Source organism: Globicephala melas, chromosome 16, assembly GCF_963455315.2.
Source record: "Globicephala melas chromosome 16, mGloMel1.2, whole genome shotgun sequence".
Classification (NCBI taxonomy): Eukaryota; Metazoa; Chordata; class Mammalia; order Artiodactyla; family Delphinidae; genus Globicephala; species Globicephala melas.
The window spans coordinates 60,424,916-60,441,041 of NC_083329.1; the positions used below are offsets into that span (position 1 = coordinate 60,424,916).

General features: G+C 55.6%; 1 protein-coding gene across 1 annotated transcript in view; it reads right to left on the bottom strand.

Moving 5' to 3' along the window:
* The window catches only part of LOC115856345 (cadherin-23), a 371,688-nt gene that overhangs the window by 84,527 nt on the left and 271,035 nt on the right, over positions 1 to 16,126 (bottom strand). The window contains exons 18-23 of the mRNA XM_070043924.1: positions 15,854 to 15,926; positions 13,865 to 13,981; positions 9,596 to 9,708; positions 8,079 to 8,186; positions 1,680 to 1,869; positions 1,227 to 1,372 (exon numbers count right to left, since the gene is read on the bottom strand). Of these exons, the coding sequence (XP_069900025.1) occupies positions 1,227 to 1,372; positions 1,680 to 1,869; positions 8,079 to 8,186; positions 9,596 to 9,708; positions 13,865 to 13,981; positions 15,854 to 15,926 (747 nt within the window). The remainder of the gene's footprint in view (positions 1 to 1,226; positions 1,373 to 1,679; positions 1,870 to 8,078; positions 8,187 to 9,595; positions 9,709 to 13,864; positions 13,982 to 15,853; positions 15,927 to 16,126) is intronic.

The following is a 16,126-nucleotide window of genomic DNA, read 5'->3' on the forward strand; positions in this document are numbered from 1 at the left end:
TCGGCTCTCTCGCCAACCTCCCTCTTATTTGGGGGACTTCTCAGGGACTGGCTGCTGTTCCCTGGATCACAGCTCCCCCTGCTGGGGGTTTGGGGAGAATGTTCTGTTGGAGAGAGTGAACGCTCCCTGGATCCTTAATCTCCTTTTATGGACGAAGCAACTGAAGCACAGTGGGCCTGCAGGGCATGGCCAAGGTTAACCATCCCGGCATCCTTAGCAAATGGGATCAGGCTAACCCTGTGCCACGGGCTCCCGCTGTCTCTAGGGTATAAACCCTCACGATAGACACATAAATCACGAGCACATCGGCTACTGTGTATCTCCTGCAATCCAAGCGCCAGGTGGCTTACACAGGTGTCTGATCGAATCCCCACAGCACAGCCAGCCAGGTACTCTTCTGATCCCCATTTCACAGGTGAGAAAATTGAGGCCCAGAGAGGTTAAATAGTGTGCTCCAAGTCACCCAGCACACAGGTGGTGGAGTTGGGACCCACACCCATCTCGGTCGTACTCCAAAGCCCATCTCAACTTTGAGGGCTTTCCAGTGTTTCTAAATAGCCCCTGTGAGGGCATCACCTCCCCTCAGCCTGGACCTTCAGGGCCTCCCCGACCAGAAGGGTGATGAAGCAGGAGGCAGAGGACCCAGGTTCAAGTTCAGGCCCTACCCCTTCTCGGCTACAGGGACTTGGGAAAGTCTCTGTAAGTCTCCTGAAAAGTGGGGGAATCCACCCACTGTGTGGCACTGCCTTGGGGTTTACAGGGGAGCACAGGAGAGAGGGGGCTGCCCATGGAGGCGGGATGCCTGGGCTACACTCGTCTGACCTTCTTCGTGTTCTAGAACCACCTATAGGCATGAAGTGCTGAGGGTCTTGGGCCAGCCCTCCACAATCGGGCCCTGAGAAACTGATTTGGCTTCCTAGAATTCTATTCTTCGTCCCCCTCCCTCCCTCCGCCTTTAATCATCTCCTGTGGTGCTTTCCTTTCCAGACCCAGCTCAAGCCCCTCCTCCTCCAGGAAGCCTTCCACTTCCATCTCTCAGAGCACTGGCTCTCCAAGTCTGGTGTGGATTGTGTCCCGTCTGATGGTCTCAGGCTGGCCTCCCCTGTCCCGCCCCTGCCAAGTGTCTGTCACAAGGCTGGGCACACAGCACCCACTGCTCCCTTGCTGGCTGGCTGGTGAGGGAGATGACAGAGAGCAGGCTCCCGGGCCAGGAAAGGGAAACTCACCTGGTAGACGGAGACCCCCGCAGGGGTGCCTTCAAGCACCTCGGCCACAAAAGGCAGGTTCTGAAAGGTGGGGTCATTGTCATTGAGGTCCAAGAGGTTCACAAACACCGTGGCACTGCTGGTGGCGCTCAGAGGGGGTGTGCCACCTGGGGGGGGCCGGGGACAGGAGAGGGAAAGAGGGGTGTGGGAGAAGAAGAGGGGTGGAGAAAGGCGATTCAGTGGCCCTCCATCCCAGGGGCCCCTTCACGAAGCAGCCTGGGCCTTGCACCCCCAGCTCCCTCTGCCCTCTGCGAGGGCTGGGTCACAACTGGGAAGTGGGTGTCACTCCACTCTTAGTCATCAAGACACAGCCCTCCTGGGTAGGTCCCAGGACGCCCAGAGGACATGCCACGGGGGGAGGTCCCCAGTTCACTGAGTGTCAGGGGCCACAGCCCGGGCGTGAGGGGCACGTACAGTCTGTGACAGAGACGATGATCTTGCGCATCAGCTCCGCCTCGTGGGGGTCGGGGTTCTCCCGGTCCAGCATGATGTGCGTGGTGCGGATCTTGCCTGTGCTGCTGCTGATGTGGTAGAACTTGTTGGGTGGCTGGATGCTGTACACCAGAGTGCCGTTCTCCCCCAGGTCCGGGTCAATGGCCACCACCTGCCCGGGAGGAACCGACCCCTCCACTGAGCCAGGCCAGGGAGGGGGTCTCTGTGGCCCGGGCTGCCCGCCCGGGTTGTCTGAGCTCACACACCGGGCCTGGGCACCCCACTGTCTGGGAGCAGCAGGTATCCTCGCTCAAACTTGGGAAGTGGGTCTCCCTCCTGGCTTCAGCAGGGGGATCTCTGGGGGTGGGGAGGAAGGAGGTCAGAAGATGAACAAGCACTGGAAGTCCTGGGCTTCCTGGCTTCTCCATCCGCTGTTCTGACTTTAGGTAAGTCCCCTTCCCCACTCAAGCCTCGGCTTCTGATCTGTAAAAGCCACACTTAGCACCCGATAGCATATAGGAGGCTCCCTGAACCTCATAGACACCAGGCCTTCTCCACCTGCTGTGTCAACAGTCTTACGAGGAGGACACCTATGATTAAGCCCATTTCACAGATGAGGCACGGTGAGTCTCCCAAAGTCTCCCAGCCAGGAAGTGGCTCTAGGTCCCTCCGGCAGGAAACACCGCCAGCATCCTTCCTTTTCAGACATGCGGGGTAACATGTTCATGGAGCTTTTGGGGGAGGAGTCCCTGTAGCTCACGACCACGGAACTCTTCAGGGTGGGGGCTGGGAAGGGTTGGGGAGTCCAAAGCCTTGGCTGATCTTTTGAAAGGCTTTGAAACCACAGATTTTGGGAACTGGGTTCCTCATCAAACCCTCTCTTCTTTCCTCTGGAGCTGTAGATTGTGAGGCAATTTGAAAAGAACTGGGCCTCTTGGGACACCAGGGATGACAGGGCATGGGAAGGGAGCCATGGATAGGTCCCCTGGTCTGGAGGGTGGGCCAGTCATGGGGCTGGGGATAGGGGAAGCTGGAGGAGGGAGAGGCCTGAGTTTCCCTGAAGGGGAGCGCCATCCTCGAGAAGGGGGAGGGTCTCAGGACAGGGGGCCCAGACACTCTGGCCCCTTTAACTTTCCAGCCCCTCCCCATGAAGGGATCAGCCTCACTGCTGACCTAACCCAGAGCAACAGACCCTGCAGCGCATTCTCTCCCAGGTCCTCACGCCCACCAATCCCCTGCTCTGTAGGACCTTCTCTACCATCCACCGCCCACAAGGGGAAAGCAGAGCTCAGAGAGGCATGGGCCAGCCTCAGTGTCAGACAACACCAGCCTCGGAGCTGACTCAGTTCCCACCCCGGACAGCAGTGGCACCCACCCCTCCGCTCACCCCCAACCCTGGCTGCAGGGGCCACTGCGGCACCAGAGGGGGACAAGATCAATGGCGGGTGGTGACCGCAGTCCCAGGGGCCGCATCAGGACGGTGTCATTCTTAACTCCAGAACACGTGGCGATGACAGCCTGGCCGTGTCAGCTCCTTCATCTTACTTGATGTGGGGTCTTTTGTGCTTTGGCGGCAGAATCTGTCCCTCCTCTGGCTTAATCCTCAGCCCACGGTGTCTCAGGGGCCATTAGACCAGAACAGACAGATGGTTCACCTGCTCAGGGTGCCCATCTGCCCCTGGGCCCCAGGGAGGTCAGGGAGAGAGGCCAATGTTGGCGCTGAACTCCGAGCCACTCTGGGCCCCTCTTCTGCTTCAGAGAGTGGGACATGGCTCTAGTCCCACCCCAGCTGCTCAGCCCATCTCCTCCCTTCCCAGCCTTGCTGTGCCAATGGGGATGGGGCAGGCCCCAGCCTTCCAGGCCTGAGCAGCCCTCACTGTGCTGTGGGCATGGTGCTCAGTTTCCCCGCCTCTATAATGGGGACCCCATCACCCCTGTATCGACAGCAGGGGACAAGGCTCTCCTGGTATCATTTCAGCCAGGCAAAGTCATCCCACTGATGGACAGAGGAGACCAGCAAGCCCTGTGTTTCTACAATGCTCCTCTCAAGTTAGAGGAGGGAGATAGTTTTTATTCCCATTTCTCTGGATAGGGAAACTGAGGTACAGAGCAGTTAAACCACCCGTTCCAGGGCAGCAGCCTGTTGCTGAATGTGCTGAGATACCTTCCACTACCCCTGAGTGCTGGGGTGGGGGTACCTTGGGCAGCTGCTTCCAAGTGACCATGGTTGGGGGTGGGCACTGACTCTTGGCCCCTTGGCCCACTCCCTGGTCATGGCATGGGGGCACAGGAGAAGGCAGTGGGCTGGGACCCCTCCTGCAAGCTCCCTGCTGGGCGATTGTATAGAATCTCACCACTTTCCCCTCATTATTTCCCATTTCATGCTCGTCATTTTTCTCCTGGCCTGACGGGGAATAATTCTCTCCCTCTCCCCTCTCCTCTATTTTGCTGGAGGGCTCTGAAAGGCTCTAAATCAATGCCTATCAGCCAGGTCCTGGAAGGAGGCTGCAGGAGCGGGGAGGGAGAGTTGGGCCAAAATCTCACTTGCAAACAGAGAACGGCCACTCAGCAAGCTCGCGCCCGTGCGGGTTGGACGCCCGCAGTGCACACGTGCACACAGACACCTCCCTGGTCAGCTCCCGGTGCACACGAACATGGCACACGATCGTCTGCACACAGCTCTGAAAAAAATCACTGGACTCACCCTGCACTTCAGACACCAGGGGCAGTGGCCAGGGCTCCCTCTAGAGGGGCCCTTGGTCACACACCCTAGTCTCCCTCTGACAAGGAAGACTCGACCCCACCTGGTGGAGTGGAGAGCCAGGTAGGGTGGGGATGAAAGGCGAACAAGTTCATCAACAGCTCTCATTCACAAATACTGAGCGCTTACAATGTGCCTGGCACTGTGCTAGGCACTGGGGCTCAACAGTGAACAAGACAGATGTGATTCCAGCAGCGGGGGCAGCTGATGGCGACAACAGCTGTCATTTGCTGACCACTCGCCGTGTGCCGGGGTACTTTGTGTATTTTGGCTCATTAAGTATGACTACAACTCTACCAAGTGAAGACTTTATCCCCGTTTTCTACTTGAGAAGGTGGGAGCACAGAGAGGTTAAGCAACTTGCCCAAGGTCACACAGCTGGTAAGTAGTATGGCTGGAATTAGAGCCCAGACATTTTAGTACCAGAGGTGCCCACTTAATCACTGAGCTATACTGCCTCTTAATAAGCAAGCAACCTAACTAACAGATAAACACGGATTGTGTGGCCAGCTCTGAAAGAAACGGAGTGTAGAGAGGTGGCATTTTGAGCTGGGGCAGATGGAGGAGAATGAGCCAGCCATGGGAAGAGCAGGGGTGGGGAGTAGAGGAAGAAGGGCACCCTGCGGGGGCAGGAAGAGCTTGCGCAGAGGCTCCAAGGTGGGAAAGAGTTCAGCAGGTTTAGGAAACTGAAAGGCGTGTGTGTGTGTGTGTGTGTGTGTGTGTGTGTGTGTGTGTGTGTGTGTGTGTGTGTGTGTGTGTGTGTGTGTGTGTGTGTGTGTGTGTGTGTGTGTGTGTGTGTGTGCGCGCGCGTGTGTGCGTGCGTGCGCGCGCGCGCGCGGTGGCTCTGAGAAGGGGGGTGGGAGATGAGTTAGCAGGTAGGCCAGTTTCTGTTCAAATATCACCTCCCCCTTGATGTCACCTCTGGGTTAGCTGTTCCCTGCCTGAAGCCCACTTTTCTCACACCTCAGCCACAACCCCTACGTCACCCAGGGCCGTTGTGAGGCCTTAGAAGGCCCCAGGGGGCCCCCTCAAAGGTATTACAATGTACCCATGTATATATGCGTACATACATTTCACGGCTATAAAATCTGAAAGAATTTTTATGACTATTCCTTTTGAAATTATTTTGCTATGACAAGCTCAGTTAATGTGGGCTTCATTTCTGCCATCCTAGCAATCATCACACATAACTGGGAATTCCAGAAAATCAAACCCACAATTTGTCCTCACATGCAATGAAATTTTTACGCACATTAAATGGCGTCATTTCTAAGGTTGTCACAACATGTTTGGCAGATGTTTAATATAAGAAGCTTTAATTCTGATTCTGCGCTTTTCTTTTTGAAATTCTGAGTCATTAACATTTTTTTTTTCAGGGCTCAAACACTACCGTGAGTCACTGAAAAGCTGAAGTCCCCCATCCCTGTGGCTGCCCCAAGCTGGGGGAGGAACGGCCATGTCCACGCTACACTGAGGGGTGGACACACATGTCCATCTCCGCAGAGTTAAGGTGGGGCAGATCCTGTGGGCCGGGTGGGTCCAGTAAGGACTCTGGCTTTTACACAGGGTTCAGGTGGGAACCAGTGGTGGGTTTGAGCCTAGGAGTGACACCAAGCTCCCTGCAGGCAGAGAGGAAACTTGCTGCTTCCCGTACTCCTGCCAAGAACAGGGTCTGGCCCCTAGTAGGAGCTCTGGGCCAGACCCTGAAGGTTTGTGGAGGTTTCCTGGAGAGTGAGGGGGCACTGGGCAGCAGGCCCCTGGCCCACCGTCCTTACCTGCTCATGGCTCAGAGGATGTGAGGAAAGGCTGGCGACCCGGAGAAGGCTACCGGGGACCTGATCTGGGAACTGCCCAAGGCCAAGTGCAGTCCCAGCCGGGCCGAACTACTTTTTGCCTGGCAGGTGGACTCTCTAATAATGGCACCCCTGGTTGCTGTTCCACGCAGCCACATTCTCTCCTCAGTTCCCTCTGGGAGGAATTTCTCAGTCACATAAAGCAAAGGTAAGAGTTGACCAGACAGATGTTCACAGGTGAATATTCTGCCCCAGCTCTTGGGGTCTCTGGCTGGGGTTGTCCTAGTCTAGACCCCTAGTGTACATGAGGTGGCAGCAGAGAGCGCCCATCGGATCTGTAGCCTAGAGAGCACAGAGGAAAGGGCCTAGGGGAGTGGTTGCCAAATCTGGCTCTGAGCTGGAAGGACGCTCCCAGTCTGGGGCTTTGAGAAAACACAGATTCCAGATCCCTACCCCGGCCCCCCCACCCCCACCCTACAGGAATCCTTGCAAGGGGGACCCGCCCACGAGTCGAGAGTCATTCGGATTTTGAACTTGTACAAAGGAAGACAGGACAGACGTGATGGCCATCTCTCTCTCTCTCTCTCTCTCTCTCTCTCTGTCCTTCCTTCCAGGCTGACATCCTCTCCCATCTAGACCAGGTGGACCTTGTCACTACTGGCTGTGGTTGATGTGGTGTGGGGCAGGGAGGCTAGGCATCACCACGCCAAGGTTGCTTGCACTCAGTGTGGGGCAGCCTTCCTGGAGAGCTGGATATGAAAGTTACCATCTCTTCTCTCATCCCACCTGAGTTCTCCAGTTTTTCGGGACCTGGGCCACCTGTCAGAGCACCGCTGAGCCAACAGAGGGATAAAGGCCAGGTGGGACCTGGGTTTCAGTCCTGACACTATCTCTTCCTATCTTACTAGCTCTGCGACCTTGGGCAAACCCCTCAAACGCTAACTCTCCATTTTCTCCATCATACAGCGGAAGCAAGGAATCCATCTGCCACGTGGGACCACACACGCACAGCATCTGGCATGTCCCAGCAAGGCTGCCGTAATCTGTCAGGTTCATGTCTATCACAGGGCTGGCTGGCGTCTGTGGGGCCGGACATCTGGGGAGAAGCCTCCCTGAATGAGGCCAAATGGGGCACAATATGAGGGCGAAAAGAAAGCCTCACAAATGTGAATCCCAGAGCAGAGCGGATCGAGTGGGGTCTTTGCTCAGCTTCCTCAGGACTCTGCTCTCCCTTCTGGACGCCCTGAGGTTTTTGGCTGTGTCTCCCCTCCCCTACCCTGAGTCAATTCCCTGCACGCAGCACACATAGGAGCCTGTGAAAACCTGGAACATCCCGTGCCAGAAAGTCCCTGAACTCTGAACCCCTTGCTGGGGCAGCCCTGGGCCAGCTGACCCAGGCCGATGGCTGCAGTGATGGAAGTGGTGAAGGAAGGCTCTGAGGGCAGAGCTGAAGCTTGCGCGATCTGAGAGGGGGACGGGAGGTTGGGGGCTCTCCTGAGGGGGTGGCCGGAGTCCTAGGGTCTCAGTCCTAAGGGTGGCTATGAGCTGAACCAGCCCTAGCTCCTCTGGCACTGTCCTTGGGCTGCCTGTGCTCCTTTTGACAAAGCCTGGAGTCCGCTGTCACTGAGGACTGTGTGAGGGCTTTCCCCCAACCTCTGACTGCCTTTCACCATGCAAGAGAGCTTCTGGAACTCTGCTCCTAGAGCTGGCTCCGAGGGAAACATTAAGTCCATCAGCACCACACTGGCAGGTCCTCAGGGCTCACGTGGGAATGGCAGACACCCCGCGAAGGGCCGCCTAGCCGCTCTGCCTCCCACCGCCACTTACTGTGGTCACGTCAGAGTCTGGAGGGGTCATCTCCACCAGGTTGATGTAGTAGGGAGCGTCCTTCCATCTGGGGGGGTTGTCGTTGATGTCCAGGAGGGTGATGTTCACCTGCAAAGCCACAAGGGGCGCTGTGGGACGCGCCTAGCTGAGTTGTGCGAGGACAGTGCCCACGCTGGGGGACACACTCAGATGCCTATGGGGCACCTTGGCATTAACTCCACCAGGTCCACCCGCTTTGGGGGCCTCGGAGCAGGGCCTGGGCTTTCAAGGACAGGAGGGAGCCACGACCCTTCAGAGGGTTTAGGTGCTGTCCCATTAGGAGGCAGAGGAATGGATGAGATGACCCCTGAAATCGTTCCTGTGACTTGGGGCTTGTTCTGTCCACCCCTAGTCTTGGCTAAAGGTGACCGACAGCATGCGGGAGGTTTGGGGTGGGGATCCTGATAGAATCCCTAGAGCTTCTCCCGTCACTCTCAGCTACAAGCCAAGCAATTTCCCTGCTCACCTGCCACCGAGGTAAATTATTTATAGAGCTCTGAGTCTTATTAGCAGGGGCCTCCCATGACTGAATAGGGCCCTGGGGGTTTTTCAGCCAAGTGCCTGGCCGAGTGATAGCAACCCCAGCTCCTCTGGCTGGGTCAGGATGGGGGTAGCTGCTGTGGGGGGGATGAGGACTAAAGGAGAGGTCAGGAGAGGGCTCCAGGTGGAGAGCAAATGAGGATAAGGAAGGGACCTGTCAGCTACTCTTCCTGTTTGCTCTCCCACAGAGGGAGTGTCTCACTCCCCCACCCTCTTCTGCAGCTAAGAGCTCAGTCAGGATCCTCAAATGGCTTTCCTCTAGCTTCCTACTCTCAGAGGCACCAAGGCCTTGGATGGGGCTCTGGGCCTTCCTGGGTCCTACTTGCTCATGGCAGGGAAACCTAGGCATCATTTCTCATCATCTCTTGCAAACCTAGGCTGCAAATGTAGGGATGGGGTGGTAACAGGCTCCCGGAAACCCTCCAGGGCCCTGCTTCCTGCTCTGAGCCACTCTTCTGAGAGGAACACCTCTTCCAGCTTCTTGGCAGGTGCCAAGGCAGGGAGGGAACTATGGGGCTCGTGCCTTCTTCCCGGCTGGTCTTTGGAGGCAGGAGAGAGAGTATTTGCTCCTCCGGAATGCCCCCATGTCCCAGGTGGGAATGCCTTTTTTTTTTTTGGCCGCACTGTGTGGCTTGCAGGATCTTTCCTCACCAGGGATCAAACCCGTGCCCCCTGCAGTGGAAGCATGGCGTCCTAACTACTGGACCACCAGGGAATGCCTGGGAATGTCTTTCTTCCCATAGCTGTGGAGGCCCCAGGGCTGACCTTGGCTGACAATGAATTGGTACCTGCTACCCTCCCTCCACTCCCACAAGGCCTCACACTGCCTCAGGACACAAGCACCCAGGGGCCTAAGTGGTGCAAGCTGAAGATGAGCTGGGGGCAGCAGCCTGGCTGGCGAGTGGGGAGCTGGGGGCAGGGGAGGGCCAGGCACTCACAGTGGCGATGCCGGTTTTCTGGTTGTGGCCCACGCCCCCGTCCACTGCCCGTACGATGAGGATGTACTCAGACTTGGTTTCACGGTCCAGCAGGGTGGTGGTGGTAATTTCACCTGCAGGAGAGAGGGGTGCGTGAGAGAGGGTTTGGGTGGGCCAGGGAGGGATTGGGGAAGGAGGGAAAGAGCAAGTGTGCAAAAGAGAGACGCTTGCAAGATCCAGTGACCTCGCTGCACATGTGTGAATGTACAGGTGTGCATGGGGGGTGGTGAGATGGTGCTCACAGGAGAGAGGGCATAGCACCCACGCCTTGGGAACCCGAATCCCAGAGCTGGGCAGTATAACCCCGTGGGGAGGAGGTATTTTCAGATGTGGGAAAACCTAGGTTGATTATGGAGTTAGGGGCTGGAGAACAGGGCAGGAGGGACATTTGGCCTCAAGCTCACTCACAAAGGACCTCTCACTTAGACTGCTGACACTACCTCACTGGCTTTATCAGCTGGAACTAATTACTTAAATTCCCTGTGCTTCAGTTTCCTCATCTGGTTAAAAAGGAACAATAACAGGGCCTACCTCATAGGGCTGTTATGGGATTAATTCACCTAATTTAGTTCTAAAGCTTAGAGCGGCACCTGGCACTATTTATTCACATGGTCACAGAAATACAGCAACAGGACTGAAACACACCAAGTGCTTCACGCATGTTCCAACTTGCGGCTCATTCTAGATAGCTCAACCTACAGCGCACTGAGATTTAAGTTATAAAATAATTGCCTTAATTACCTTGTACGTGACATAATTATAATGCCTTGAATTTTCTTTAGTGTATAAACAAGTTATTCTATTAAATATAAACATTTAAAATTTAAATAAGGTCTATTTAAAATAGACCTTAATCTCTGTCAGCCTGTTTTGGGCTTTTCTTTGTATATTGGTGTAATTAAAGTGTGGAAGTCATCTGGCAGTGGTGTGACGGTAAATGTTTGACAACTGGCTCCCCAAAGGAAAAAAAATGGTATTTGCTGATTTCCACAGTTATAAATATTCCCACCAGGGCCTTTTTTTTTTTTTTTTTTTTTTGTGGTACGCGGGCCTCTCACTGTTGTGGCCTCTCCCGTTGCGGAGCACAGGCTCCGGACGCGCAGGCTCAGCAGCCATGGCTCACGGGCCCAGCCGCTCCGCGGCACGTGGGATCTTCCCGGACCGGGGCACGAACCCGTGTCCCCTGCATCGGCAGGCAGACTCTCAACCACTGCGCCACCAGGGAAGCCCCCAGGGCCCATTTTAAGCTGCCCACTTGATGGCATTGAACCTGGAGTTGGGAAGAGATGTATACAGTTGGCTCTCGTGAGCAGGTGTGAGCCAGCACAAGCCAGCTTCAGTACAGTACAGTAGCCAGGTCATCTACCATCGCACGTGGGCCACGGGAAAGAGCCGATGCTTTGAGGACAGTGAAGCCCAGATCTGAATTCTGATTATGGCCCTTTCCAGATGCTTGGCCTTGGAAAAGTCACTTAATATCTTTGAGCCTCAGTTTTCTCATGTGTAAAAGAGAGATTAGTATGCTTTCAAGTTAGAGCTTTGGAAGGATTAAATAACTCTAGGTGAAGTTCCCAACACTCAGAAAATGCTCATTTCCTTCCAAAGGACAGTGAGGGCTCTCCAAGGGCAGGGACTGTGTGCTATCCCCCTTGCCTGAGCTGCGTGACCTGGGGCAGGTTACTTAAATTCTTTGTGCTTGATTTATTCTACTATAAAATAAGGGAGTGGGGCCAGTGGTCCCTAGGACTCTTTCACTCTCAAATTTCCCTTCCTGCCATGCTGGCCTGTCTCTGGCCTGTGCAGGGTTGAGAAGGGAGCTGGGGGTGGTGCTAAAGCCAGGAACAAAAGCCTGACAAAGGTCTGCCCACAGAGCCACACTCCTTGCTGGGGTGGTGTCAGTTAATTGGCAGCGTGAGGAAGAAATTAAGCTCTAAGGGCTTCCCTGGTGGCACAGTAGTTGAGAGTCTGCCTGCTGATGCAGGGGACACGGGTTTGTGCCCCAGTCCGGGAAGATCCCACATGCTGCGGAGCGGCTGGGCCCGTGAGCCATGGCTGCTGAGCCTGCGCGTCCGGAGCCTGTGCCCCACAACGGGAGAGGCCACAACAGTGAGAGGCCCGCATACCGCAAAAAAAAAAAAAAAAAAAAAAAAAAAAAGAAATTAAGCTCTAAAAAGTTTTAAACATGAACTTGTTGGCATGATAGATGGCTCCTCCTGTCTGGGAAATTAGATCCAGTTAAGGCCACCTTTGTGGAGCAGGCCTGGCTAATTTGACCAAGGTGCTCAGAGGAAAACGCTTGCACCTTTGGAGCTGAAGGAGCCGTGTTAAGGCAGCAAGGAAATGTCCATGTCATTATTAAAGGCCCCGGGTGGAGATGGCGTCCCTGGCTGGGAAGGCTGGGTAGGTGCTGAAAGGTCAGTGTGCCCGCCACTGTATCTGGGGGCGGCACGCGGCTCTCCACGGCTTTATAGAATGGAGCGTTGAAAGTGTGGGCTCTGGAGTTGGAAGTTCAGGCTCTGCGAGTCCTCAGTCAAGTGACTTTAACCTCTCCTATGCTTCAGTTTCCTTGTATGGAAAATGGGGATGCTGTGGGGCTAGTACCTGCCTCAGAGTGGCGGTGATGCTGGTCAGAGCACTTAGAACAGTGCTGAGCACGCAGTTAATATTCGTTAACGATATTCCTCTGAGCTCCCTAGAAACGTTGGCTCGCTGAGGGTGGAGGCTCCTGAGAGCAGGGAGGGAGGCACCTGTTTTGTCAGAGGTGGAAAGGGAGGCTCAGGATAGCCCTGGGTGTGTTCAGTCTTTGTACACGTCAGGACCAGCCACCTGCTCCCCAAGCTTCCAGGAAAGGGGGATGAGAGAGAGATTGCAGGCAGACTTTGAGCAGGGAGGCATGAATAACAGGAAGACTCGATGCCCTGCTGGGCCACCGATCACCTGTGGCAGGGATGGCCAGTGTTCGTCAAAGATTCCTGCTCCCCTCCCAGGCCAGAATGATTGCTGGGGAGGGGCTGCCAGGCCAGGGACTATGATGTTCCCAAGGCTTCCTTGCATCTAGGTGGGGCCATTGCTTGGTTCTGGCCAACAGGATGTGGGCACAAGTGATGTATGTTACCTCCAGGCCTGACCCATAAACATCTCCTTGCACAAGACCCCATATTCCCTTTTCCTTTCTGCAGTGACCTTGGAGCCACAACATGGAAGGGGCCTGGGTCCCAGAATCATCATGTGGAAGACTGTACCCTGAACACAGCACTGGACTGCTGTGTAAGTTAGAATTTCTATTGTGCTAAGCCACTGAGGTTTCAGGGTTTGCCTGTTTGGCATCTACAAGTTCCCTTACCCAATACACAAGTGGGTACTTGGAAGTGGGGAGCCTTGCATGCCCACTAAGCTGACTTGGAACCCCGTGAGGGTGACACCATGTCTTACTCCATCCTGTTGCCCAGCATAGCACCTGGAGGGGAACAGGCCCCCACTGATAGCTGACTGAAGGTATGAATGAATATCGGGGGCCTCCCATTCCTTCCCAGCTTCTTTTAGAAGGCTGGGTTTTCTTATTGCTTTTTTCTGCGCCTCTTCCCTCCCTGCCTCAAGGAGGAGAGAAAGCTAGAGGGAGGCATATGGAGAAATGAGAAAGAAAGGAGAGTTACACAGGCTGAGCAGGGAGCTGGGGATGGGGTCCCCAGGGTGAAAAGACCAAAGAAAATAATGATAATAACCTAACTTTGTTAGCACTTACTACGTGCCAGAGTCTACCCTGACTCTGAGTTCTCTATAATGACTCACTGAATTCACACAACAGCCCTGATCTGCGCATCCTCTGTAGGTGGGGAACTGAGGCACACACCATGTTAGGAAGAGGAGCCAGGATTCAAGAATGAGGTCTGCAGGTGAGGAGGGAGACACTTAGGCTTGCAGAAAGGTGTCCCTGAAGAGCAGTGGGTTAGCCAGATACGGGTAAAATGGAACACATTTTAAACACGACAGGGCTCTTCATCACTGAAAGACATTCTCTGGTGAATGGATGAATGTTGCTGTGTGGGGGGTAAGCTCAGTAATCTCACACAAATGCATATCTCAGGGATAAAACCAGGTGCTCAAAGCCGACTTGCTCAGAAACACGGGCCTCCTGTGAAAGGGAGGAGACGCTGGCCCAGAGGCCGGTCCCCAGGCTGAGGACGGAGCGTCAGCCTGAGGTGCAGAGGACGAGGGCCACAGGGGGCTCACCTGAGCGGGCGCTGATCCGAAACTGGAAGGAGCCCTCCAAGGAGTAGATGATGGACTCCTGCCCGTACTCCCGGGAGCGGTCCAGGTCCGTGGCGTTCAGGAACAGCACCGTGGCTCCTTCCGGGAGACAAAAGCAGTGGGGTGCTGCTCACTGGGGGCTCACAGCCCCGGGCTCCGGGGGCAGGATGGGAGCACAGGCCCCAGGGGAAGGAGCCCTCAGGAGGTAGGAAGCCGGCCGCTGGGGAGACCCAGGGATGACAGTGGGCTCAACCGCCTGTTCCCATGGCCCAGGTTCCTGGGCTGTGTGGGGACGAGGCTCCATGGGAGTGGGTGGAGCCTGGGATGGATCCAGTCCTCCGCCTCCGTCCCCAACTCAGTCCTGGCCCGGCCTCAGAGAGTGCGCCACTGCCCCACCCCATCCCTCCCTGCCTGGTCACCATATTAAACATGCTCAGAGGGACCAGCTTTGACCTTGACTCAAAAAGAAATGAAGCTCCATATTAAATTACTCTACATTTACTGTATTCAGTTTTGGTCTTATTTTATCTTGATCACAAGGAGAACTTATCAGGGTTTTTATTTTCTCCTTCATTTCCATCTCTGTGAAATCCTGGGTCGGGGGCCAGCCTTGCCAGCTGCCTGGCCAGGCTCTGAGGGCAGCGTGTCTTGTAGCTGTGCCTGCCAGGGCACTCAGCCCCCGCCTGCCACCCAGCTGCCAGCTCTGGCAGGGTGGCGAGGAGGGGCAGTGTGTGGCCTTCTAGAGTCACCACAGCCAGGCTGGAATCTGGTAGCACCTCTGGCAACTGCCTTAACCTGTCTGAGCTTTAGCTTCTTCCTCTGTTAAACGGGTCTAACTATAAAGCCCAGCTTGTGGGGTTGTTGGCAAGGATCCCAAAGGATGAAACACGCGGGGCACAGGCCTGGCCCGCGGTGGCTCCCACTGAACCGCAGACCGTGGTTACCATTATGCTGATGAATCAATAGTCCCAGGGGCCGTGAGGGGCCAGGCAGGGGGCTGTGGACAGTCAGGTCATTCTGGGCCTCTCCAGGTAGCCGTGGGGCCTCTGAGTTGACTCTCAGTCCTGTCCTGAGCAGGACAGGTACCTTTGCCCTGACACACTCCTGTATCCCAGCATACTCAGCTTGGAAGAGGATTAAATGCCATGATGAAGGTCTCTCCTTATCAGAGGCTCTGGGGGTGATGGGGAGTGCAGGGGGCTGCTTCAGAGTGATATTCTCCAGGGGATGCCTGAGACTGGGATGGGTAAAGGTGGGCTGGGCACAGTCTGGCACCTGCCCAGCAAATCATCAGATACCAGGAAGGTACCCGAAGGTTCTCTTTAGAAGGTCCTGTGATGCCAGGGAAGGTTACCTCTGATTTCACTGCCCCTGATTCCTCCAGCTGCTGCAGCAATTCCTGATATGAGAGTTTCCCCCACAGAACGTCCACTCTGGGTGTAAGGGTGAAGCTTCCGGCCTGCCCTGAGGACACAGCAGGTCCCCTGGAACCTGAGTGTGGAGCTGGTGGTCCTGGGTCTGCAAGCTGGGCCCTGGCACTTGAGACAGCCCAGGGAGGAGCCTCCCATTCTCATCCTCACCTAGGAACACATGCCATCCTCCAAGGTGACCCCTTCGGCCACTATGGGCCCTGGGACCGGCCTCATAGCCCCGTAAACTCAGAACTCTCTGCATGCTCTTGTTTAACCAAGGTTGCTGAATTAATCATTGGTCATTATTCTCTTCCCTGCAGGAAAACTAGCTGCAGGGGAGCAGGGACCAAGTGCCTAGCCGAGCAACTGCACACAGTAGGTGCTCTGTAAAGAACTGTGGGCTGACAGACAACTGGACATCTCCAGAGGTTCCACCTGTCATTGGGAAACACAGGGAGGGCATGGGCCTCTGGCGATCGTGTGCAAGGTCAGGTTTTCATGCCGTCGGCACCATGCCTGCTGGCCTCCCGCCTTCGTGCCTCCCCAGCCCAGGCCGTACCTGCCATGATGTTCTCCACCACGGAGACAAAGTAGGCAGGCTTGCTGAAGGTGGGAGGGTTGTCGTTCTCATCCTGGAACAGAAGAGAGACACGTTGCAGGAGCCAGGGAGGCATTCGGGGCTGGTCGGCACCGCAGGCTGGCACGGAGGAGCTCTGGCCTCAATGTATAACCAGAGCCAGGTGGGGTGTCACAGGGTGGCCAGGTGGCCCCCTAGCTGGGCTACAGTTCAAGGTGGCAGGATAGACTTTGGGGAAACGTGGGGTCAGGAAGG